The following is a 24,886-nucleotide window of genomic DNA, read 5'->3' as shown; positions in this document are numbered from 1 at the left end:
TTTCTTCACAAGTATGAGTATTGCCAGCCTGGCAGACTGTCAGATGAAATCTAAACGTTTTCTTGTGCCAGAGACACTTGCCACTGACATGCTGGGAACACTTGGTGTCAGGGCCCACTCAGAGGTTGGCAGTCTCCTCCAGTGACTGGGAAAAATCCAAGGAGTGACTGTGGTGGCAATGAGGGTGACATTCTCGGACACTGCAGTCATTGCAGTCCAGTTCAATGGTGTGTGTGTGTGTGTGTGTGTGTGTATGTGTGTTTGCACACCTGTGTGTGCCCATGTGTATGTTTGTGTGTATGTGTGTGTATTCATATGCACGTGTGTGTGCTCCTGTGTGTGTGCCTGTGTACATGCATGTGTGTATGTATTGTGAATGTCTGTGTATGTGCATGTGTGTGTGCCTGTGTGTGTGTGTGTGTGTTTCTGTGCATTCGTGTGTACATGTGCATGAATGCATATGCCTGTGTATGGGTGCCTGCGTATGTGCATGTGTGCATGTGCATTTATGCATATGTATGTGTATGACTGTGTGTGTGTGTGTGTGTGTGTGTGTGTGTGTGTCCATATGTGAAGGCAGGAGGTGTCTTTCTCTTTTACTTTCCACCTTATCCTTTGAGACAGAATCACTCATCGAACCTGGAGTTGACCAATTCAGCCAGACCAGCAAACCTCAGGGACCCGCCTGTCTCTGCCTGCCAGCACCAATGTTGTGGATGTGTGCCACCATGCTTGGCTTTTTTTTTTCTTGGTGGGTTCTGGGGTCAGACTGAGCTCCTGATGCTTGCACAGCAGCACCTTATCCACCTCATCTTTCTTTCCCCTCCAGTGTGTCTCAAAAGGGTTTGTAGGTTCAGACCTTTTGTCTCTGTTTTCAAATATAAGGCTGAAACCCTAAGGGATGGCACTTTCCACATAAGATAGTGGCACTTAAAAAAAAAACCAAAAACGATGGATTATCCTCATTATTAACATGGAAAGCTGTATCTTCCAGGTCATGCCTCCCCAGGGATCAAGGAAGAAGCTGTGGAGAATGAAAAATCCAATGGACGTGATCCCAAGCCAGGAAAACCAGACTTGCCAAGCCAAGACCCTGCTAGTGCCAGCCCAGTGCTCACACAGCCTCCCAAGACCACAGCACTGTAAGGAGGACTTGGTCACTTAGCGCCGTGCAGAGTGAAGCAGCTGTTCCTCTGGTGTTTCTTGTGATGCTTTGGGGGAGGGTAGAGAAGAAGTCCTGCTGGTTGATGTGTGTGTGTGTGTGTGTGTGTGTGTGTGTGTGTGTGTGTGTGTGTGTGTGTATGTACCAGATGTTGAACGTTTTCTCAGCAGCTCTCCATCACTCACTGAACTTGGAGTTTCCTGGTTTAGCTACACAGGCTGACCACAGCTCAGGGATCACCCTGTCTCCACCCCAGCCCTGGGATTGTAGGAGTGTTCCTCAGTGCTTGGCTTTGGTTCACATGCGTTCTAGGGATCTGGACTCAGGTTTTCACACTTCCATATGAACACTTTACCACCAGGCCATCTCCTCAGCCCCTCAACCATCTGCCTTAGTTTGGATAACTACTGTTGTGATAAGCACCATGACCAACCAAAAATCAACTTGGGGAGGAAAGGGTTCATTCCATTCCCTGTTCCACATAATAGTTCGTCATCACAGGGAGTCAGGGCAGGATCCCAGAAGCTGGAGCCCATGCGGAAGCCACAGGAGGGTCCTGCTTACTGACCTGCTCCTCATGGGCCTGCTCACTCAACCTGCTTTCTGAGAGAACCCAGGACCTCCAGCCTTTCCCCATCAATCAGTAATTAAGAAAATGCCCTGCAGCCAGATCTCTCAGAGGCATTTCCCCAGTTGAGGTTTCCTCCTCTCCAACGACTCTAGCTTGTGTCAAGTTGACATAAAACTACCCAGTCCACATCCTTAAAGCGTTCCTGTGTGTCAAGTTTCCAGGGCAGCCGGCAACGACACATCATTTACAGAGTGACTTCCCAACAAGACAGCTCAGTGTTGCAGGTCATCAGCGGGCCAGAAACGTCTGTGCAGGAGGAGATGTCCCTGGATGCTATGCACGTTTTCATCGACGAGCACGGTGAGTCAAAGGGCTCCTAGAGAGCAAGAAGAGGGACGACAGTCTGGGGCTCTGCTTGGTCCATAGTCAAGTGTTAGATATTGAACCAGGCAGACAGTCCTGGGATTGCCTTGTCATGTGCCTGAGAGGTGTCTCTCCTTCCTGCCTGGGTGTGTGCAACACTCACGGCACCAACAGCGTGTTTCTCACCCTTTATCTTCAAGGAGAGTTGTTCCGGCAAACTTCAGATTTGACCAGGTGCATGTGACTTTTTCAAAAGTTTATTCTTCATTTATTTTCCTGACTTAAGGCAAGCTTCCAACCAATCATATGGCTCAGAATGACCCTGAACTTTTGATGCCCCAGCCCTCCTGGTGTATGCGTGTGTGAACAGGCTTGGCTTGTGCGATCCTGGGGAACGGAAACCAGGGCTCTGTGTGTGCTAGACAAGCTCTGTACCCAGTGAGCTGAGCCACTTCTCTGGTCTCCATTTTTTTGCTTTCTAAACACCCATTCCTTTACTTCCAGCTTCAATGTTACTGTAGTTATTTCTTGTCTCGTAATACTCTACTAATCATATTTTCCCTCCCAAGGGGAGACTTCAGTAGGGCACGGGCCAGGTACCCAGTAAATATGTACTTGATATTTGTTAGACATCTGATCCTGGTACCTTCATATAAAAATGGTTTATAGTAGTTACACGAGGAATCACCAACCAAATGATAGTCAGAGTCCCAAAGGCAAGGGAATGGGCTCCGGTTGTTCTGGGATAGGTCTTGGCTAACCTCCTCTTACGTCTTTTTAAGTTATTTTTCAGTGAGTATTCAAAGTGGCAGGTTTCCTTGTGGGGTTTTGACTGTGGTTTAGTTTCAGCCACCTCTCCCCCATTTCCATGTCCACATCCTGTGTGAACCCTTCCATCCACGAGTATCCCCTTCCACTCTGAAATCCCCTGTGCTCTCTTACCCTCCCCCACTCCCTCGATGCCTTCTTTTCTTCCTCTCCCGGTCCCTTTCTAGTTTCTGGGCCTTTATTGACACTCAGGTCAATATAAACATAAATATATACAGATTTGGAATGAGAAGCTAGGACCCACCTGTGAGAAAGTCTGTGCTGTCTTTCTGTCTGTCTGTCTGGGTAGCCCCCATCCATCGTCAGTTACTGAGTATGCAGGAGGATTCTGACTTCTGCAACCTTTTCTAGCTTGTTATCTTGCGTGTCTGCAGAGCTAAGAACAGCCTTTCTGTTAGCAGAAGGTCAGAGGCTAGGGATATAGTTCAGTGTTCACGCCTGCCATGCACACACACACACACACACACACACACACACACACACACTCCAGAAAACGAAATGAATCCTGGAGGTTGAGACCAGGCCCTGGCCTTGGTTTGCTGAGGGATGCTTGGTGAGTGTCTCCCTCAGGGAGTTAATTGCATCTCCTGGGCCTGGGGTGGGGTGTGGGGTTGGGGGGTGGGGGATGGGAGGGTGGGGGGTGGGAGTGTCCATTAGCATAGGAGCTGATTTCCACACCTCAGTACCCCAGATCCTCCAGCAGAGCTGATTTATAGCCCGGCACCCAGTCAAGACCACATTTGCTCACCTTCACTGAAGCAGCCGAAACTCTGGCCTCCAGCTAAACTCCAAGCAGAATGAGCCTCTTTTTACTAGGCTAGGTTCCCACAACCACTTGACCTCACCTATTAATCCCAATGTTTAAGGGCCATGGCAGGAGGATTAGGAGTTCAAGGCCAGCCTGGGCTACCTGAGAAAATACTATTTATAGTAGCCCATGCTTGAAATTCCCAGCAGAACGCTGAGGCAGGAGGATTAATATTTGGGGGCCAGCTTGGACACCACGGGGAGAGAAAAAGAGATAGAAAGAGCCTAAAGAAAAGCGGGAAACAATTGCGAATTGAGGATCTAACAGTTCAGTAGGTAAGGTAGGTAGGTAATAGGTCAGCCATGCTGACTAGTGACCACCGTGGGGAATCCCCAAGTAAACAAACAGACCATTTTTCTTCGTGATTCTCTTTAAATGTCATTCTCTTTTGCTGAATGAAGTTCTGCTTCCAGTGTCAGACAGAACAAAATGAAACCAGTCACTCTACACACATCCTGAGGGGGCTGCCTTTAACTTGAAGACAGAGGGAGTGAACCCGTGCTTTGCAAATGGGGTGATGCTCTCTAACCTCATGATTTTGCAGGGGAAGTCAGATCCTGTTACTTAAAGTCTGGAAATCAGAAAGAAGGCTCTTCCCAGAATCCACCCTTGAACCCCGACTGTGTATCTCATGCCAGGTAAGTGGGCTTTGCCTCCAGGTCTGGGATCCCGGACAGGGCCGGGATCCATAGCTTCCCCCTTGAAGAGAGTGCAGAGCTCGGGGTAGAGCAATGGCTTTTATTTGTAGCCATCTGGGCAGAGTTCTGTGTGAAATGGAAAGATGACATTATAGAAAACCCAGCAGAACCATTTTTGTGGTTATGGCCCGGGAGGATGTGTAGGTGGAGACAGGAAGAGGACCTGTATGAGGGAATCTGAGCCGGGCACTTGAGAGCTCAGCTTTCCCGAGGACAGTGCAGCGTCTGCCCCAGGACACAGTGGAAATGTGGGAGCTTCTTGTTCAGAGGCTGCGCTGCAGGTAGATGTCCTGGGTGTCTTTTCCGTTTCATTGAAAATGTGTTGAACAGCAGCTAGTTCCTAGTTGTGTGAGTTCCGTTGGTAGTGAACCGGTTTGCACAGCCGGACAGCGTGCCCCGAAGGGTACAAGGCCAGCTGTCCTGCTCACCAGCTGTGAAGTAGGTCTGAGGTTCCCCGGACTTAGAGACCCTTTCTGGCCATCCAAAGGGCTGAGCCTCCGTTGCTTGCTGTAATGTGGAGGTGAATTTGTTATGTGGCATGTATTAGACCTGCACGTGCGTCTGGAGAATTACAGAGACTCTTGTGGTGTAACTGGCATGTCATGGGCTTCCCACGTAGAGACTATACATGGTGTTTTAAGAACCTGGGGGTGTGGCTCCACCAGTAAGACTGAGTTGAAACCCCCCATTTATCTTCAGTACTACATGAACAGAGCATGGTATGATCCTGTAATCCTATAATCCTGGCCCTCAGGAGCTAGGAGAGGCAAGAGGATTTGAAATCCAAGGCTACCCTCAGTGGCAGGGCAATGCTGAGTACAGCCTGAGCTACATGCGGCCAGCCTGAGCTACATGAGACCTGGTCTCAAACAAAACAAACAAAATGTAACTCCTGTGGTCTCATGCTTCTAGAGTCCTGAGTTTTTCTCACGGGTGTGTTGGGAATTTTCAGGGAGCCTAAATGGAAGGACATCATTTTCCTTGTTACATAGAAGCCTCTGGTATGTTCTCTGATAGATGCTATGTCCCCATCACCAACTCTCACCTGATCAAAAATGCCAGTGCCTGGAGGTCTTTCCTCCCCACCACTACATCTTACTCTACTCAAACCCAGTCAGTCCTGCAGGGACAGAGTCTGTGTTCACCTCCTCCAGCCTCAGGTACTAGCGTGTGCACCAATCAAAGTGGGCTTCCCCAGCAAACAGGCACTCAAAAGAAAACAGAACTCTCAACTCTCCAGTTAGCACATGCCGTGACTGCGGTTTGTGAGCGTCCTCTAGGACAGCGTCTTTCTCAGATGATGCCTTCAATTGCAGGAAAACACAGCAGCTGGGAACTGCCACATCCTCTTCCCAGAGGCAGGGTGACATGTTCCTATGCTAAACTGAGAACAAACGAAAGCCTCTTATTTTATCCCAGAGTAAAGTCATGAGCTTTGCTTTTCTTTCGTTTCTTCTGAATAAGTGTACTCTACTTTCTTCCCACACATGCTCGCACACACACACACAGACATGTATGCACATGTGAATGCACATACATGTGCACATGTGTATATACACATGCACAGATGCACGCACACCCATACCCACATGCACACACACATGTATACACATACAAATGTACACATGCATATACACATGTACATACACATGCACACACACATGAGCATGCACACATACACACATGTATACACACGTGAATGTACACACATGCACTCACACAAGAACATACACATATGCACATACATGCATGCACACACACACTTGCACACATGTGCATGCAAACACTTGCACATATATGCATGTACACATATGCATGCACACATGCACACACACTCTTGTACAGCATTCAGGACAGTGCCCACTGTGGAGGGCACTCCACAGTATCAGGTTTCTTCTGCCTAGAAAAGGAGGACAAAGTTCACGGTTCAGCTTTTCCTGGCTGTTTCCTGGGATCTGGCCAGGAGGAAGCCCGTTCCTTGCAGGTGCCACTTTCCCTGTTTGTGAAGTGGGCATCTAAGAGCATGTTGTTCCCCTAGCAGCCTTTGATCCAAGGCCTTGGCACCTAGGGCAACTTTGGTATTTGACTTAATATTCTGTCCCTAGCTCTTAAGGCCGTTAAGTTCTGAATTCTCCACCCACAGCAAATACAAATGTTGACTTTGCGATTGGAAGGGAGCCTGGTTAGGGCTCCATAAGCTGTTCGCCATAGAAGGTACTGGGAGAGAAACAGCTCTTCCCCTCTAAGGTGACCTCAGTGGCTGGGAGCACCTCCAAGTAGCTTGTAAAACTGCTGGATCCCATTACTGGCCGGAAAGTGACTCTCAGCCATTATGAGGCCTGGTCGTCACGGAACTGTTTTATATCCCAGATGCTCTGCTCTGAATGGGGACTCGTGAGCCATGTAACTTCCATGTCTCTTTGGGGATTCCTGGAGGAAGCTGAGAGAGGAAGTTTGTTTCCCTTCCTGGCCTCTGAAACACTGTGAGACCAGCAGCTTTCCCACCACCACAGAGGCTGGCAGAGCACCCTGAGTCACATGCTAGCTGTTCTTCAAGCAGGCGCCTTTGGGAAGGACATCTGATTGAGCTCTGCTCTCCCCAGAAACCTGAATCACAGCATTTCCAGGGGCTGCTGGGAAATGTTGCTTGATGGTAAATCTGCTTCATGTTTAACTGACCAGAACGCAGGACTGATTTACTAGTTCAGAGCCCAAAGTGAGCTGATCCGCCTGAAAACTGATCTGGAAGTAGGTCACGAGCCCAGGAAGTGGAAGAAGTTGCCTGGGAGGTTAACAAATGTTCAGGACTGAAATGAGTCTCACCGCACATCAGACTTCCGCTATTATTTTGTAGGCTTTGAAACAAATCCCTGATCTCTCTCTCTCTCTCTCTCTCTCTCTCTCTCTCTCTCTCTCTCTGTGTGTGTGTGTGTGTGTGTGTGTGTGTGTGTGTGTGTACACGTGCACACATAGGCATGTGGTATATAGGCCAGAAGAGAATTTCAAATATTATTTGAGAAAAATTTCTCGTGGGCCTGGAATTCTCCTAACAAGCCGGGCTGGCCAGTGACCCCAGGAACACACCCCTCTCTGCCTCCTCAGTGCTGTGGTTTAAAGCTCACATCATCAGACCTCACCCTGTGGGTTCTGGGGATCAAAATCCAGGGTCCTCACACTTGGAGGGCAGGCGCTTCATTGGCTGAGACTTTTTGTTTGATTTTGTTTGATTCCAGGCTTGGTTTGACTTTTGAGACACACAGCCCAGCACGGTCTTGAACCCTTCTGCCTCAGTTTCCAGTTACTGGGCTGACACTCACGCACCACTAAGCCAGAATAAGAGCTTCTATTGTTTGTTCAATGGAGATCTCTATTCTGTCTACAGATTTTCCGAGTAATACGTTGGTGTTCTCCTTTGAAAGGCCCAAACCTTGAAGTTAACACCTCTCACATCACCCCTCAGGAGATGTCCATATTTCTTTCTTTTTTTTTTTTTTTTTTTTTTTTTTTTTTGGAGCTGGGGACGGAACCCAGGGCCTTGCGCTTCCTAGGCAAGCGCTCTACCACTGAGCTAAATCCCCAACCCTAAAGATGTTATTTATTACTTTTTAAAGCTTTTATTTATTTTATGTGAGTACACTGTCGCTGTCCTCAGACACACCAGAAGAGGGCATCAGATCCCATCACAGATGGCTGAGAGTCACCATGTGGTTGCTGGGAATTGAACTCAGGACCTCTGGAAGAGCAGTCAGTGCTCTTAACCACTGAGCCATCTCTCCAGCCCTTTTTCTTTTCTATTCTTTTCTTTTCTTTCTTCCTTCCTTCCCCCCTCCCTCCCTCCCTCCCTTCCTTTGTGCTCTCTCTCTCTCTCTCTCTCCCTCCCCCCCCCCCCCCTCTCTCTCTCTCTCTCTCTCTCTCTCTCTCTCTCTCTCTTTTAGACAGAGCTTCTCACTGAGACCTGAGCCTTACCATACAGTAGGCTGGGCTTGCCGGCCACTGTGTGCCACGGATCCCCCTCCCTCTGCCTTCTTCAGCACCACACCTGACTTTTCTATGTGGGTTCTGGGGCCCACACCCAGGTGCTTGTGCGGCAAGCGCTGTACCGACTGAGCCGTCGCCTCAGACCACAGCCGAGGCATTTAAGGGAGCCACAAATCTGGCTTCCAAAGAAGGGAAGCAGACAGAGGCATTCTAGAAACAATCACCCGATTTTTGCTTTATTCCAAGGAAGTGGAGACCTTGGGTTTGGAAGGGCAGGGGTGGGGACCACTGTAGTGAGGTGTGGGGCTCATGAGTGAACCCCATCAACTGTACTTTTGAGAGCTCACTTCGGCTCTCCTTGGGGAAATTTATCCTCAGGCAAAGAGCTGTGTCACTGTTAGTTGGAAGGAGAGATATGTGTTTGCTGCCTCAGAGTTAAAGACTTGAAAATTCTTGCTGGCTTCGATCACACAGAGGGAGCCAAGTGATGGTCCTGGAACCGTTCTTCCTGTGGTTTCTCCCACACCCTCTCTGATTTCTCAGTCTTTGTTGATCTCTCCTCCTCCTGCAGTGGTCCTCATCCTGGAGTCTCAGACGCCTGGTTAAGAGGCCCTGTTTCTCTCCAGGCCCAGGGTTCCAGGAATGGAATTCCAGGCAGAAGCTGAGGCCTTTTGGCTGCACACAGCCCCTTCTGCCACAAGAGGGCATTCTCCATCCGCTTGCTTTCCCTCTGAGGCCTCTCGGAGACTTCCCCTCATTTGTGCTGTCTTAGGAAAAGGGAGTTGGTCTCACCTCAAAGTCCACTCCCTGTTAGAACGCTCCCTGCCTCCCACCCCCATCAGGTTGCTGTCATTTAGTGCTCTCCACATCCAATGAACTTGTTATACCAACTTCTGTCCTCCAGGCACCTCTCCCTGTGCCCTTCCCATCCATCCACAGCGGGCCTGGAGCCTTGGGAAGGGCAGGCAGAAGAGATACAGTCTCTGGAGGGCAGAAAACTCTCGTTTTAAGATCCGATGAGGAGGAGGAATTCCCCGTGATACTTTCTCTGTCACTGGCAAGCAGCATTGCCCTTGGATCGTTTTCTGACCTTGTGCATATTCCTCAGATGGGTAGGGGAGCTATGGCCAGTGGAGCACAGAGACCCTACCCCCTTCTGTTTACCCCAGACCCAGCTCTGCCCCACCCAGCCCAGCAGAGCCGCTAGTTCAGTTGTTTGAAACAGAGCCTCACACTGTGTAGCCCAGGTTAGCCCCAGACTTCCAGCTATCCTCCTGCCTCAGCCACCTAAATGCCGGGATTCCAGGTTGGAGCCACCAGGGCCCAGCTCAGCATCAGTCTTTTTGTTCCCTTCCAGGGCTGGGCTGTCACCCCTACACCACCAACCTCCATCCTCACACCTCTCTGCTTTCTCCTCACAACCCCCTGCCCTCACCCTGAGTAGAACTAGACGACCTGAGACCAACCCAGCCTCAGGAGACCTGGAGGTGTCACTGAGGATTGGTCCTCAGGCTGATGGAGACCTGGCAGTGTCACCGAGAAGGACGTTCCAGAAAGCGGGCCATCCCTCAGATGTTTCAGAGGAGGCAGGAACGTCCCTTGACATCCCTAATGAACTGTTCTGGGGTATAACACTCATTAGCTCAGTAGAGAGCATTGGTCTCCTGATGCTTTAATGCTGCAGCCACCACAGACTGGAGGAGGAGACTAAGCCCCGGAGGAGCAGCTCCATTTGAGGTACAGTTTCGATAACCACAGACTTGTCCCTGCAGGAGGCACAGGAGCCAGCACAGGATGACAGTGTGCGCTTGTGATAAGGACCCGGCCAAAGCCAGTGGAAGAGGCTCCTTGAGGGGGACACTGCTCTGTTGTTTGAGTCTACGTTAGATGATGATGAATGGATGCTGGACCTTCTTTGCCACGGCAGCCGAAGCCAAGCCATTATCTGTGCAAAGTTTGGCAGCCATCTTGCTGCCTAACAGGGAAACCCAGGCCAAGTTCCCCTTCAAGAGGAAGCAACAGAGACCAGGGCCTTTTACTTGTGCCTGATGTGGGGGCTCCTTCAGGACATTCTGTCCAGTCTGTTCTAATCCCCACACCCCTTAGGAAGAAAACGCATCTCTCTCTCTCTTATGGGTGTATATCCAAGGGGGCAAACCATGCACTCAAAGCAGAGGTAGCAGCAGTCCAGCAGCGGCTGAGACCCGTTTCTGTTTATGGCATGTCATTCTTTTGCAATTGCAAGTGTGCTTCCCGATACTCGGGAATGGAACCCAGGAGTGCCCCGCCCCCTTTACAGTCCTGCATCTTGGCGGGAAGCATCAGCAGTCATGTCTCTAGATGAGATATTTCTGGCACCTCCTGTAGCAGTCAGCTGGAGAGGGTCCGTATACCTTTAGCTCCCCATATGTGGTGTGGTCCCCTCCTGCCCGTACGTCAGCATGACCTCCCTCACCCGAAATGTAGTCTAGTTAGTTTCTTGGCTTCCATGCAGCCCTCACAGAGAAAACTCCTGAGTCTCTGCCCTACCCTATTGAGGGACCTCCATTTTGATTTTAATTCACTACAAGATTCCAGAGCCGTGTCTCTAAGTGGTACCCATGTCAGCCAGCAGAATCGTAGTGAAAAGTGGTCCTTATAAATCTGACGAACCAGTCCATCTGTGGAAGGCGTGGTGAGCTAATCAGCAAGGAGAGTGCTCACAGGAAGCAGACATTCCGAATAACATAGGTACAGTGTGTTGGTGAGCCGTTCTCAGTGCCGTGACCAAGCACCTGACAGCAACGAGTTGACGAGGGTGGGGGATGGCGATGGGGGATTGATTCCACCTCAACAGTTTGGTATCAGAGGGACCAACTGTTCATCATCTTAAGGAAGACAGTACGGGAGCGGTATTCCTGTTCTAGTAGGCCAGGGGCCTGGACTATAACCTTCAGATTCCACCACTCCAGGGCCTCACTTCCTCCACCTCCCAAAGGTTTCACACCCCTCAAAACGGCGCCACCAGCTGGAGAGCAAGTGTTCAAACACACGAGTCTCTGAGGGGCCTATTTGATATCCAAACTGTAAGAGATGGGTCAGCAGTTCAGAGCACATTCTGCTCTTGCAGATGGACTGAGTTTCATTCCCAGACCAGGAACGTGGGTTTAGAGTTTTGGGGGTCCTGTCTTATCTTCTTACCTGGTCTGCAGCTGGCATGGTTCTTTGTAAGAAAGGCTTCGTCAAATCATCCCTAGTCACAAATTACATCATACAAGTATAGAAGATTTTGTGTGTGTGTGTGTGTGTGTGTGTGTGTGTGTGTGTGTGTGTGTGTGTGTGTAACCAAGTGAACACAGAAGTCAGGAGATGAGAAGGGGAGGGTCATGAGCATATAGTGAGCAGTAGAGGTTAGAGGTCAGGTTAGAGATCAGGTTAGAGGTCAGATCGATCGCATTACCGATGCACACACAGCTTCCCTCTATTAACACAGTAGCTGCAGGCTGCTGAAGACTCAACTCAGACTGGGTTAAACAGAAGAGATGCTTTATCTTGGAAAGTAAGACATTTTGGCTGGGGAGACCCGTGTGTTTGAACACTTGCTCTCCAGCTGGTGGCGCCATTTTGAGGGGTGTGAAACCTTTGGGAGGCGGAGTCTTGCTGGAGGAAGTGAGGCCGGGTGGTGGCTAGCCCATAAGCACTGGTCACTCAGTATGAATCCCGCCTCCAGATTCATGTAGAAAAGCTGGGCATAGTGACCACACTGGGGAGATGGGGAGGTAGACCATGGGGCTGGCCAGCCAGCTAGCCTAGAAGGACCAGCAAGTTTCCAATCAAAAGCAAGGAACCTTGTCTCAAAATAAGATGGGAGGGGGCTGGCAAGATGGCTTACAGGGCTCGTCATGCAGCTGGAGACTTGAGTTCTCTCTTCCTGGAACTCTCAAAAATGCAGAGGGCGAAGGTGGGATTCCTCCACTAATAAAATAATGAAGGTGGGTGTCACCTGGAGAACACCACCCAGGGTTGACCTCCACTTCCACATGAATGCACACACATGTAAATACGTGTGAGAGCACACACACACATGTGCACACATGCACACTCGTGCATGCACAGGTACACATGCATATGCACACACACACACACACACACACACACACACACACACACAAAGAAAACAAACATGTTGCTCCTCAGTGTGCTGGGACCAAGGCGGGTTAATCCTGAGGCTCGCTGCTCTCTATGTCCAAGGACCTACCTGGTCCCTCCGCTCTATATCCCTCTGATCTGTATCTCAGTGGTGGCAAAGTGGCTGCTAGTAACTGAAGGTGCTTCTCAGTCAGGTATCGTCTAAAAGCCAGAGGAAAACAGTCCACTGCTGTCCGTAGGTGAGTCCTTAGAACTGTTTCATATTCAATCCCAAGCCAAGCACTAGGTAGGCGAATGGACGACGGGACCGGTCTTGTTACTGTGGTCAAGGAAGGACAGAGTCTCATCACTGACGTGCCTTGGTTAGCATACGATCCCAGCTATTTGGATAAAGTGGGGCTATGTCAGTAGGAACTCCCTTAGAACAACCACGAGGTAAGCAGACTAATGGGTATCTCCTACAGCATGGAGGCACCTTGCTGAGAAGCCACATGGACTATGTCTTAGTTTTTGCTCTCTGGGCTGAAGCAAGGACTGAGGCCTGAAGAGATGGCTCATCCAGTAACAGCGCTTACTGCTCTCGCCAAGGATCTGAGTGTAGTTCCTGGCATCCACGTGAGGTCGTCCACAACTGCCTGTGGCTCCAGGGGATCAGAAAGTAATGCACACACAAGGCTTGTACACATAAACAGGTACACACGTGCACACGTGTGCACTAACATGCACACATACACGCACATACACATGCTCACACACACATGCATGCACATGCATGCACGCACACATAAATGCACACACGCACATAAATGCACACGCACATACACACACGCACACACACACATGCACATTAATTTTAAAGCTAAAAGGGCCATTATTGCAATTATTCCAAGAGCTGCACTAAGTCTCGCCAATCCACAGATGATTTAAGATAGGGACTTAAGCTGTTTAACAAAGGCCACTCTTTCTTTTATGTAAGTGTGATCTCTTGCTCTGGGGGTGTCTGGAGTGATGCCGACAGAGCGCTGGGCTGGGGAGCCAGCAGAGTGTCATCGTTCCTTTTCCCATCACTGTGATCAAACACCCAGCAAAAGCAGCTCAAGGAAGGAAGGGTTTACCCTGGCTCACGGTTTGATGGTGCACCGATCATGGCGAGGAGAGCGTGACTGGGGGAGCATTCGCAGTCAGGAAGCAGGAAAAGGAGAGTGTTGTCGTCATCCCGCCTCTTCGTTTATTTAGTCCAGGATGTTTAGGATCACACACTGTTCAGGATAGGCCTGCCTGCCTCCATTACTTCAATCTAGAAGCTCCTTCTCAGACCTGCCCAGAGGCTTGTCTCTTAGGCGATTCTATAACCCATCAAATTCACAATTAATGTCACCATCACACAGGTTCTCATTACTGCTTCTTCCAAGTTGGGGTCGGTGAATTCCCGAGTCTATGTGTAGTGGCCGCCTTAGTCACATTAATGTATGGAAAATCAGAGCTGAGCACCAAGTACCCCGTCACCAACAGAACCTGTGTCGGGGCCGAGGGCTGTGGGCTCTGTGCCTGCAGCAGCCTCACATGCAGAATGTTGATCTCGTTATCGAGAACGTAAGGATGGGGACCCGGACAGTCCCTTCCTGTGCCGCACATCCCCGTCTCCTCGGGTTTCTCTGTAGTACATAGATGTGTCCTAATGCGAGCTGGTCACCACAGGGTTGTTTTTCCCTGTTCTCAGAGAGATTCTTCTCAGCTCCTCCAGCACCACCACTACAGGAAGTCCTGATCCGTCCTCAGGAGACCCCGCCGTCAGCGCCCTTCAACAACAGCTCTTACTCATGGTGGCTCGGAGGACACAGTCGGAAACCCCTCGGGTATGTGTGTACTAGTGTTGTTCGTGGCTGCTGGAGAAGCCCTGGGTCTTAATAATATGTGTGTGCATGCACATATGTGTGTGTAAGTGTATACATGTAAGCATATCTGTTCATGCACACGTGTGTAAAAGTGTGTATGAGTATGTATATGTGTATAAGTATGTGTATGTGTGTGCGTACACACATGTGTGTGTGAGTGTGTGTGAATGTGTTTGTACATGTAAGTGTGTATGTGGGTGCATGCACATGTGTATGAGTATGTATATGTGTATAAGTGTGTGTACATGTATGTGCATGCATATGTGTATGTGAGTGTGTGCATGTGTGTAAGTGTGTGCATGCACACACATAGGCATGCACATGTGTTCATATCAGGGGATGTATGTGTGGATGCAGGTATGCATATGTACTTGTATGTATGCAAGTATGCATGCATGTTTGGAGTCTGGAGGACAGTCTCAGGTGTCAATCTTGGACCTAATTGATCCACTGTCAGCCTCACCCAACATGGTTCACTGTCTGCCTCTCTTGAGACAATGTCTCCTGTCAGTCTAGGGCTCTCCACATAGGTAAGCCTGGCTGACCAGCAAGCTCCAAGGATCCTCCCATCTCTGTAAACCCCAGTGCTGGGATTTCAAATGTCTGCCACTCATGGGTGTTCTTTTCCAAGCGGGTTCTGTGGATCAAACTCATGCCCTCCTGCTTGTGTGGTGAAGATTTTGCTGACTGAGTCACTTCCCAGCCCCAGTGGCAGATCTTAAGGTCTGTCTCCTGAGTCAGATCTCACTCTGGGTTTCCCACAAAACATCACTACAGGTCTGACTACTGAATGAAGGACAATGCCATGCTGATGGCAGGTAACCCTCTGATGACATCACCGCGTCCCGCCCATCAGTCGCTTTCCCAGATGCATTAGAAATGCATTCGCATTGATCTTTGGTTGTTTGGATGCACAAACCCCTCAAGGAGCATAGTCAGCTCTTCTGCCTCACCCTTCATGGTTTAAAAAATGTCTGCTCTTTAAAAAAAAATATGATAACCTTGTGTTTATTTACTAAGCATGCTAGATTCTTCAGTATTTGATTTGGGAAAGTTATTGTTGTTGATGATGATGATGGTGGTGGTGGTGGTGGTGATTTGGGTGACATCAAGTGGAAAGCATGAAGCCTTCTGTCCTTTTACTAAGAAATTCTTCCTTGATGTTCATTCAGACATCGACTCAAGCTTTACTGAGACTCAGGGGAGCCAGAGCAAGGCTTCCCTGGCAGCGGCATCATGGAAGGCTGGACCCTGAGCCAGGCCTGCCTGTGAGCGGCAACTGCAGCATGGGCCTTAGGGCATAGGGAGACAGGCTTCTCAGGGGAGGGGATTCTTGGGGTCAACTTCCAAGAAGGTGGGCCTGAGCAGAGAGCATTGCAGATGGATAAGTTCAAGTTCGCATGAAGTCTCTTCGCTCCCGGGTTTGTCTTCTTCCTGTCAAAGTTTCTAACTCTTCTAAATACTTATATTAACATAACTTCATGTCTGGTTTTAAGATGGCTCTGAGAACTTTCTCAACAAAGTCTTAATAATAATTGTGTTTTGAAAATTTATACCCTGTGGCTAAAGGAAAGAGAAGACGGTTCCCAAAAGAAGGAACACAAACGACCAATAAATATTTTAAGAAGCGTTCACCATCCCTGGTCCTTAGGGAAGTGCAGATTACAGCTACTCTGAGCATTCAGTGCTGGTGCAGTCAGTGCACACGAGTGCAGTCATCATGGGACTCACTGTGGAGGTTTCTTTAAAATTAAAAGGAGGGGCTAGAGACACGCCTGAGCAGTTAAGAACAAATGCTCTTTTTGCAAAGGGCCTCGTTCCATACCCAGCATCCATGTAGGGCGGTTCACAACCTCCTAGAGCCCCAGTGCCCAAGCCTTTGCTGCCCCCTTCTGGCATCCTTGACATATGCACTCACGTGCACACACAAAATGAAAAATAACCGTGTGTGTGTGTGTGTGTGTGTGTGTGTGTGTGTGTGTGTTGTGTTGGGGTTAAGTCATGTAAAGGAAGGACACCATGCGAGGGGGCAAGCAGGAGATGAGGAAGGACTGGGGTTTAGCTAAAGGACCCATGGGATATAAAAGAGGAAGAGAGAGTAGGGAAGGCAGGAAGAAAAGCCCAGAGAAGAATCATGAAAGAATCCCTTGTTGGAAAATGCCAGAAAGATACTCAATACCTTGTATGCTAACTTCAAAAACAAGTGAATGAGAGATGGAAAGATGAGTCAGTGGTTAACAGCACTGGCTGCTCTTGTAGATGGCCTGGGTCTGATTCCCAGTACCCATATGGTAGCTTACAATCATCTGCCTCGAGTCCACAGGCACCAGGGATGCACACAATGCAGAGATGCACGTGCAGGCCAAGTATGTTCACACACAGTAAAACTGAACAGATCCAGTGTGGTGGCTGTGGGTGCAGCTCGTGCCTGGCTCTGGGTAGGGCTGGCTCTGCCCACCCACCATCAGGGACTGCACCATTTGCCTTCTTCTCTGAGGACCGTGTGTCACACAGCTTCACCTTCTCCACCTGTGTCTGTGAGGCCACCATCCTTCCTGGAGCTCTGAGGGTCAAACACAGGTCCTAGGTAAGTCTGTGAGCTCTCATCTCAGTAGTAGTAGCCATAACTAAAGCAAGAGCCTAGGACACGTGTTGCTCTCAGGGTCTCGGACCTACCGTCTCCCCTGCCCAGCAGCTCCTGCGTGTTGTTCTAAGGACAGGGTGGTTTTCCTTTCCTATGCCTTGTGTATACATCAGTCCTTTATGTTCAGGATAACTTCCTGGTCCTTGAGCTAAGTTAACAAATTAATCTTGGTGCAGCCAAGAAGGCAGAGCCTGCTCTCGCCCAGGGCTCGCAGGGGTCTGCAATCCTGTGAAGGAGCATCTGGACCAGACTGAACACATACCAGGTTCTTGGACATCAGTCACTGTCCTTAAAGTTGAGGATTACAATTCCCAAACCCACCCGGGGTATGCGTGCATGTGTGTACATGTGTGTGTGTGTGTGCATTGTGTGTGCATTATGTGTGCATTGTGTGTGCATTGTGTGTGTGTGCATTGTGTGTGTATGTGTGTGTGCATTGTGTGTGTGCATTGTGTGTGTATGTGTATGTGTGTGTGTGTGTGTGTGCGCGCACGCGTGCGTGTGCTGTCAGCATGTGGGTTCTAGCACCAGCTGACACATTTCTAGTTTTCTTCTTGTTCGTGGTGATAGTTTTTGTTTTTTTAATGCCTCTCTTGCTTTGGACTTTGATCTGGGTGAGTTCTTTGAGATACACATCAAAGCCCCACTCTTCCAGATTAAAGCGTATTTTTGTTTCTGCTGGGTGTGCAGGATGCTTTAAGGTAAATTCTCTGAGGGATTTGGAGTATCCACACAGTGTGACTGAGGGATGCAAAACTGCAGGGGCGGTAGTTAGGGACTCGTGGTCCTGAAGCCTCAGAGCCTGGGGTCCCTGTCACCCCACACCCAACCTGAGACAGACAGTCTTTCATGCAGCCCTGTAGGTGAGCAAGCTGACTGTAGGGTAGACTTAGTTCAGCTGAATGCTGGGGTCCCAGACTGCAGAGATGACTGCTGGTGGACACCCCACCTCTGCTTGGTCTCCTGTTCTAAACTCTGGTTCCTCACCAGGTCAATTCTTGGCGACCTCATTGTTGGTCACCTCCTCCATTTCCTGCATCATCTTTAAGTTTGTTTAGATGAACCCAACTCTGAACAACTACCATGTACACACACACACACACACACACACACACACACACACACACACAAAACACTTGAGTTCCCATGCACACACATATGCAAACACATGAGCACACAAAGAGACACACATTCAAGTGCACATACACATACATACACATGCAAGTGTTGGTGCACATGCACGCTCTGTGTACAGAGGCCAGAGGTCAACATCAACTGTGGTTTGTTAACCCTTCACCACTTTATTTTGTGAAGCAGGGTCTCTGTGACCTGGTGCTCACCAAGAAATCTAAACTGGCTGGCGTGTTGGCCTCAGCCATCCATCTGCACCTCCCCAGTGCTGGGGTGCAGTCACACACCATCACGGCGGGCTTTTCACAGATGCTCTGGGGAGCAGACTTGGGTCTCAGGCCTGTGTAGCGAGCACTTCGTGATTTACTTGCTCCGTTCTTAGGGCAGAGTTTGTCAGTGACCTAGCGACTGTCAATGAAAGCCTCTGCATCTGAAGTGAAACTTGGATACTGACTCCAGTATTGTACTTAGTAGAAGTTAAAAATTAAGCCATTTCAAATGTTTCTTTGGACTCTTGTCTTAAACAATGACTACTTCCCGGGAGTTCCTTGTCTAGTGAGCAGAAGTGTTTGCAGTGGTGAGTGCCAGGGTTTCAGCGACAGCATCTTCACAGAACTGGTGGGATTTCCGTTCTTCTCTTAGACTGGCTCCTTTAAACAGAATATGTTGGTTTCAGAATCTGATCATCTGTTTCTGCTTCATATATTGTTTCTGTAGTAGTGTTGAACTGAGGGCTTCAAGCATGCCAGGCAGTTTCTCCACCACTGAGCTCTACTTCCAGACCTTGTATTTTAAAAGATTTAGAGTGTGTGTGCATGTGTGTGTGTGTGTGTCGTGTGCCTGTGTACATGTATGTGCATGTGTACATGTGTGTCATGTATACGTGTGTGTTATACAAGTGTTGAATGTGTGTATGTGTGTGTGTTATGTGGGTGTTGTGCATGTGCATGTGTTGTGTATGTATGTGTCATATGCCTGTGTGTGCTTTATGTATGGTATGTGTGTGGTGTGTGTGTGAGTGCATGTGTGTTGTATGTGTGCATGTGTATGTGTTGTGTATGTGTGCACATGCACATTCATGTGTGCATGTGTGTTGTGTGCCTGGCGTGTGTGTCTGTGTTCATGTGTGTGTGTTGTGTATGTGTGCATGGTCACATGTGTCTGTGTGTGCATGCATTTGTGCCTGGATGTGCATGTGTGTGCGTGTGTGTTGTGTGTGTGAGTGTTAATGCCTGCGTAAATTTATGCATGCAGGAGCCTGCAGAGGACATCAGGGCCCCAAAAGTGGAGGTACAGATGGATGGCTTTGAGCTTGTATGGGGTTGCTGAGAACTGAACCTGCATCCTCTGCAAGAGGAAATGGCACTTTAACCGCTGAGCCATCTCTCCAGCCCCCCACACCCATCCCCATCCCTTGTGTTTTTAAACTATGAGATGTTTTTGTGACTAGGACATATCATAGTAACACTCATTTCTGTCTTTGGTCTGTTTTATTTCCGGTGTTTAAAGCACGTCAGTCAGGATCTGGAAGACTCATCCCGCTCTTCAGCACAGGGGAAGTTTAACCGAGAGCAGTTTTACAAATTCATCATCTTCCCTGGGAAGTGGATTAAAGTCTGGTACGACCGACTCACTCTGTTGGCGCTGCTGGATCGGTAAGCTGTCGGGCACACGGCGGCGTGGCCAGAACACAAGGGAGGACACCAGTGATCATGCTCAAATGCTCCTAAAATGCACCTTGCTGCTTGCCAAGGTTCCCCAGGATATTTCCAGACCCCACTTGGCTGTGAACCCCAGTGATTTCGACATTGAATTTCACAGTTGCCAGGGGAGGTGATGGGTGACTACCATGGGCTAGGGCACAGGTGGGCCTGGGGACAGTCTGCTTTGGTCTGCTCATGCCTGGCCTGTTTTAGTAGGAATACTTTCAGTTCCGTCAGCAAAAGGCCTTCCTCCACCAACTGTGGCCCTGGGAGGGAGGGGGATAATGCTGTCCCCTGCCTGGACTCCAGCTTCTCTCCTCCATCCATTGTTCATTAATGCTCTCTCAGCCTTTCCTCCATTTTGCCCCCTCTTATTATTTCCCCTAAATAAAACACTTTGTGGCTGTAGATACTGAGCCTCGGTGGGCAAGGCAGGGAGGTTCAAGTTTGCTCTGGTGATGAAGACGGGCTAAGCCTGGGGGTTTCCTCTTTGTGGGCTCCCCTGTCGGGATGCATAGGGGAGAATATTAGGGTTTTCAGAGAGGCTGTGACTCTGGTGGGGGCTGGTTCTAAAATGGAAGACAGGCTCTCTAATGCTAGCACAGCAGGGTCTGTTCAGAGCTCGGTGCCAGCCTGTGAGGCTATGGCAGGGCCGCCAAGCTGCCGCCTGTCCCACAGTGACTACTTGTTACGGTAATGGTACACTCGTGTCTTAAATGGTGTGATCACAGGCAGAAAAACGATAGTCTTGCAAAATTACAGCAGTAAATTTCAGGACACCCCCCTCCCGCCCCCCAAGTCAGGGAACCAGCGTCAACTGCTTCGCTAACAATGCCATGTTACCCTGGGGCATTCATAGGAGTGGAACGTGGATGGATTCTGTGACTTGTAATGCAAGATGATACACTCAGCTAGATGAGGCTCTAAAGGAAATGCTTCTTCTTCTTCTTTTTTTTTTTTTCCTGTAACAGGGAATAGGTTGTGTTAACCTCACTTATGAAAGAACAAATCTCTTTGTAGGTGTGTGTGTGTGTGTGTGTGTGTGTGTGTGTGTGCGCGCACACACACCTGCCTGCCCCAGCACAGCACAGGAACACTCCCCCCCCCCCCAGGCCTCACAGGGCTCACATTCTATTGGGGACAACAGAAAACTTGTAAGGGACGAAGCAGCCCTTCCTGTTGTAGAGCCTCCCCATCCCCCATTCCCATTCCCACCTTGGCTGGTTGACTCAATTCTTCAGCCCATCTTTGGCGATGCTCTAAATACCTCTTTCACTCCCACACCGTGCTAATAAGACGACACATCTGGAGGAGTCCCCTCTGCATCTTCCATCGGGGAGGACTCCGAAACGAAATCAGCCCGCAGTGCTGTACAGCTGCAGCTCACCCAGCTAGGTTCCCTGTCCTGTCTGGGAGTCACATCTCTGTCTGTAGCTTCCTGCTCCCGGAACTGGACATCAAAGCCCGACTCCAGAAATGATCCGTCTGGAAACTATTACCCAGGTGTCAATGCCGACAGGAGCCTGTGTAGTTTCTGAAACATTCCAGGCTTTCGTTGGGAGTTACCGCTTACCTCGCAAGCGTAGCGCAAGTAGCCGAGAAAGTCGGCACGATCAGGTTTCAGTTATTCCAAGAACAGGTACCTAAGGACCTTGTTTAAACAGCACAGGAATAGACCGATGCCCAGCACAGGCCCTCTGCTCAGTGTTGGTGCAGGGCTGGGACAGCACAGCCGCTGCTCAGTGCAGTGCCAGTCTGTGAGTGAGCACAGGAAGGCTTGCACTGATAGCAGCGTGGGCGTTGGGGTCTCACTCCATGCTTCCTCCTGTGTCTGCACAGAACTGAAGATGTGAAGGAGAACATGGTGGCAGTTCTGCTCAGCGTCCTGGTTTCCCTCCTGGGCTTTCTGACACTGAACCGTGGCTTCTGCAGAGACCTGTGGGTCCTGCTTTTCTGTCTGGTCATGGCCAGCTGCCAGTACTCCCTGCTCAAGGCAAGAACCCATCCTCGTGTGTGTGTGTGTGTGTGTGTGTGTGTGTATCCGTCCTCTTGTGTGTGTGTATGTATGTGTATGTGTGTGTGTACCTGTCCTTGTGTGTGTGTGTGAACCCATCCTCGTGTGTGTGTGTGTGTGTGTGTGTGTGTGAATGAACGGATCCATATGTGTGTGTGTGTACCCATCATGTGTGTTTGTGAAACCTATCCTCATGTGTGTGTATGAACCCCTCCTCGTGTGTGTGTGAACCCATCCTCATGTGTGTGTGTGAACCCATCCTCGTGTGTGTATGTGTGTGTGTACCCATCATGTGTGTTTGTGAACCCATCCTCATGTGTGTGTATGAACCCATTCTTGTGTGTATGTGAATCCATCCTCGTGTGTGTGTGTATGTGCACATGCGCATGCACAAATGCATGTGTGTGTACTGTCACTATCATAGCCTTGCAATCATGAGGTGACCCAGGTCCTCTGGTTTGTGTTTTAGAGCGTCCAGCCTGACCCTGCCTCACCAATACACGTAAGTGCCTAAGTATGGGCCAGTATCCTGTCTCGTCTGCTTGCATTGAACACGGGGTGCTGCCAGCGTCTATCCAAAGGGTCAAGCTTGCATCTGTGTCTGTATCTTGAATACAGGAGTAGAAGCGGTGGATGGATACCCGAGTGCATGGCGCTAAGCTCTGGCTGGATCTAAGCGCATGGTGCGTTGGCATCGGCGGAGGGGGGCTCAAGGCATGGGTGGACCCTGTGTGACAGGTCACTTCTGTTCCCTGGGCTCTTATGAGAAAAGGCACAGCAGCTTGACCGCATGGTCCACAGACCCGGCTGCCTTCCTTGCCTTTGTTTCCCACGTACCCACTTGACTACCCGATGCTGAGCATAGCGGTGGTCCTCTGTGTGTCTCAGTTTCCTCATGTGCAAATGCAGCTGATTAGTGTCAGTGGGGCTTGGATGTAAAGCATTAAATAGTGCATGTAAATTGCTTCGAGCAGTGGCTGGCACCTGGCAATGCTCCACAAGCACTTAGTATGTAGCCATATACTTCATATTTAAAAATCCTATTATATAATATATGTATTTTATATATATGTATATATATATGTATATATATTTGGGGTAAGATATAATGTGGCCATGTACACATGTTATAATGATTAAGTCAAGTTATTTTTGTGTCTCATATCACATACTTCTTTTCCGATGAGGATATTTATGGTATGATAAATTCCAGCCATTTTCAAGAACATTCGGTGTAATGGTTGAGGATAGCCACCATCACTGTGCTGTGTAATAGATCTACAAAGCGCACTGACTCTGTGCACCCTTGTCCCAGCACTCCCTGTCCCTCTTCTCTGCACCCTAGCCCCCCATCACTCTGGTCATGTTGCCTGTGGGTCAGACTTTGCTGTGTTCCGTACAAAATGAGGCTATTGCAGCATTCGTCCTGATGTGGAAATCTGACTCAGGTCCTCTGGCAGAGCAGCAACCGTTCTTAGCTGCTGAACGTTCTCGTGTGTGTGAGTGTGCACGTGCACATGTGTGTATATGCGTGTGTGTGTATGCACGCGTGATTGCCCATGCCTTCATGCATACATATGCTCACACAGGTGCATTTGCCACACATGTACGTAGAGGTCAAAGGACCATGCGTGTGTTAGTTCTTCATCTTCTGCTTTGTGTGAGGCAGGAGCTCTCTGAGCTGCTTCCTCTGCTGTATATGCCAGGGTAGCTGACCCGTGAACTTCTGCAGCTTCTCCTGTCTGCCGCTTACCTCCCCCAAGGAGGACTCTGCTTGCAAACACGCCTGCTACGTCTTTTGTGTGGGTTCTGGTGATTCCGACCCAGGTTCTCGGCTTCTAAGTCAAGTGCTTTCTGCATCTTGGACTGTTTTGAGAACTTTCCACCATCCTCAATGTCAGTACCACCCATCATCCACCAGGGGTCGCTCTCCCCATGTCCTCACCAAGACTTAAGGCCCCCCCCCCCCCTTTTGCTGTAAATGCCACTCTTAACAGGTATGAGTTCATTTCCCACTGTGTTTTTCTTTTTCGTGACCTTGCGTGGAAACTCTGTGCATGAAGCCTGTCTACTATTGCTCCTTGGGTTCAGGTGCCCTGTTACCCTTTATCCCGATAACCTGGATTCTGATTTATATGAGACTCTGGGCTCACCCAGACCTACCCATCGGTGGCCCAGTATCTTTTAACCAGCCCCTACTTACATGCATATTCTCCTGGCTCTGGTGGCCCAGTGGTCTTGGGTGCTGTGGGTCAGGGTCCATTGTGTAGGTTCCAGCCATAGCAGTGGGCTTTGACACTTCTGTGCCTAGTCTTTCTCTCTGCCTCTGTCACAACAACCCCCTTCCGACACCCACCCATCCCCCCGCCCCCGGCTGTGGACTCTGGAGAAGCTCTCCAAGGAGACAAAACTGTCTTCCCATTATTATGCATTTAAAAAATATATATTCAGGATTTAGGACCAGTTTTTAATCTATACTCGCTCATCACGATTAAGAAAATGATCCAACTGGTGGCTCTGTGCTGGCAGATGCTGTTCTGTTAAGTCCCTCTGTTCCCTGTAATCAGTTTGCATATGATACATCTTTTATCCTAGCATCAAGCAGCATTGTGACTATGGCATTAAGATGTAGCGTTAGGATTCTCCTCGGAAACCCGGGCAGGTGTGTGCTCTAAAGCTTTGCTATAGCCCATCCCAGGTGCCTCCTCCCTCACTGCGGCTGCCTCGCTGATGGTGCTATCTGGAATCCAGACATTCCTCTCCTTGGGGCTGCAGAGACAGCTCGGTCAGTAGAGTGGACGCCACAGAAACCTGAGGACGGACTAGAGTCAGATCTCCAGAACCCATGTAAAAGCCACACAGGGCCACGTGACAGGGTCACACAAATGTTCAATCCAAGTACTGTGGGTGCAAAGACTGAAGGACCCTGTGACTGACTGGCCAGCCAGTGTGGACAGACAGTT

The 24,886-nt window shown here is 49.5% G+C and overlaps 1 protein-coding gene across 2 annotated transcripts in view; it reads left to right on the top strand.

The window, feature by feature from the left end:
- Nucleotides 1–24,886, top strand: part of Pcnx2 (pecanex 2) — a 150,624-nt gene that overhangs the window by 17,952 nt on the left and 107,786 nt on the right. For both annotated transcript variants that reach the window (NM_001427189.1, XM_087594719.1), the window contains 7 exon segments: nt 995–1,142; nt 1,948–2,093; nt 4,277–4,370; nt 14,257–14,392; nt 19,716–19,861; nt 21,749–21,902; nt 22,393–22,425. In NM_001427189.1, the coding sequence (NP_001414118.1) occupies nt 995–1,142; nt 1,948–2,093; nt 4,277–4,370; nt 14,257–14,392; nt 19,716–19,861; nt 21,749–21,902; nt 22,393–22,425 (857 nt within the window).

This window comes from Rattus norvegicus, chromosome 19 (genome assembly GCF_021556685.1).
Source record: "Rattus norvegicus strain SHRSP/BbbUtx chromosome 19, alternate assembly SHRSP_T2T, whole genome shotgun sequence".
NCBI lineage: Eukaryota > Metazoa > Chordata > Mammalia > Rodentia > Muridae > Rattus > Rattus norvegicus.
Note: the sequence above shows the minus strand (reverse complement) of the source record. Positions and strands in the feature narration are given on the sequence as shown.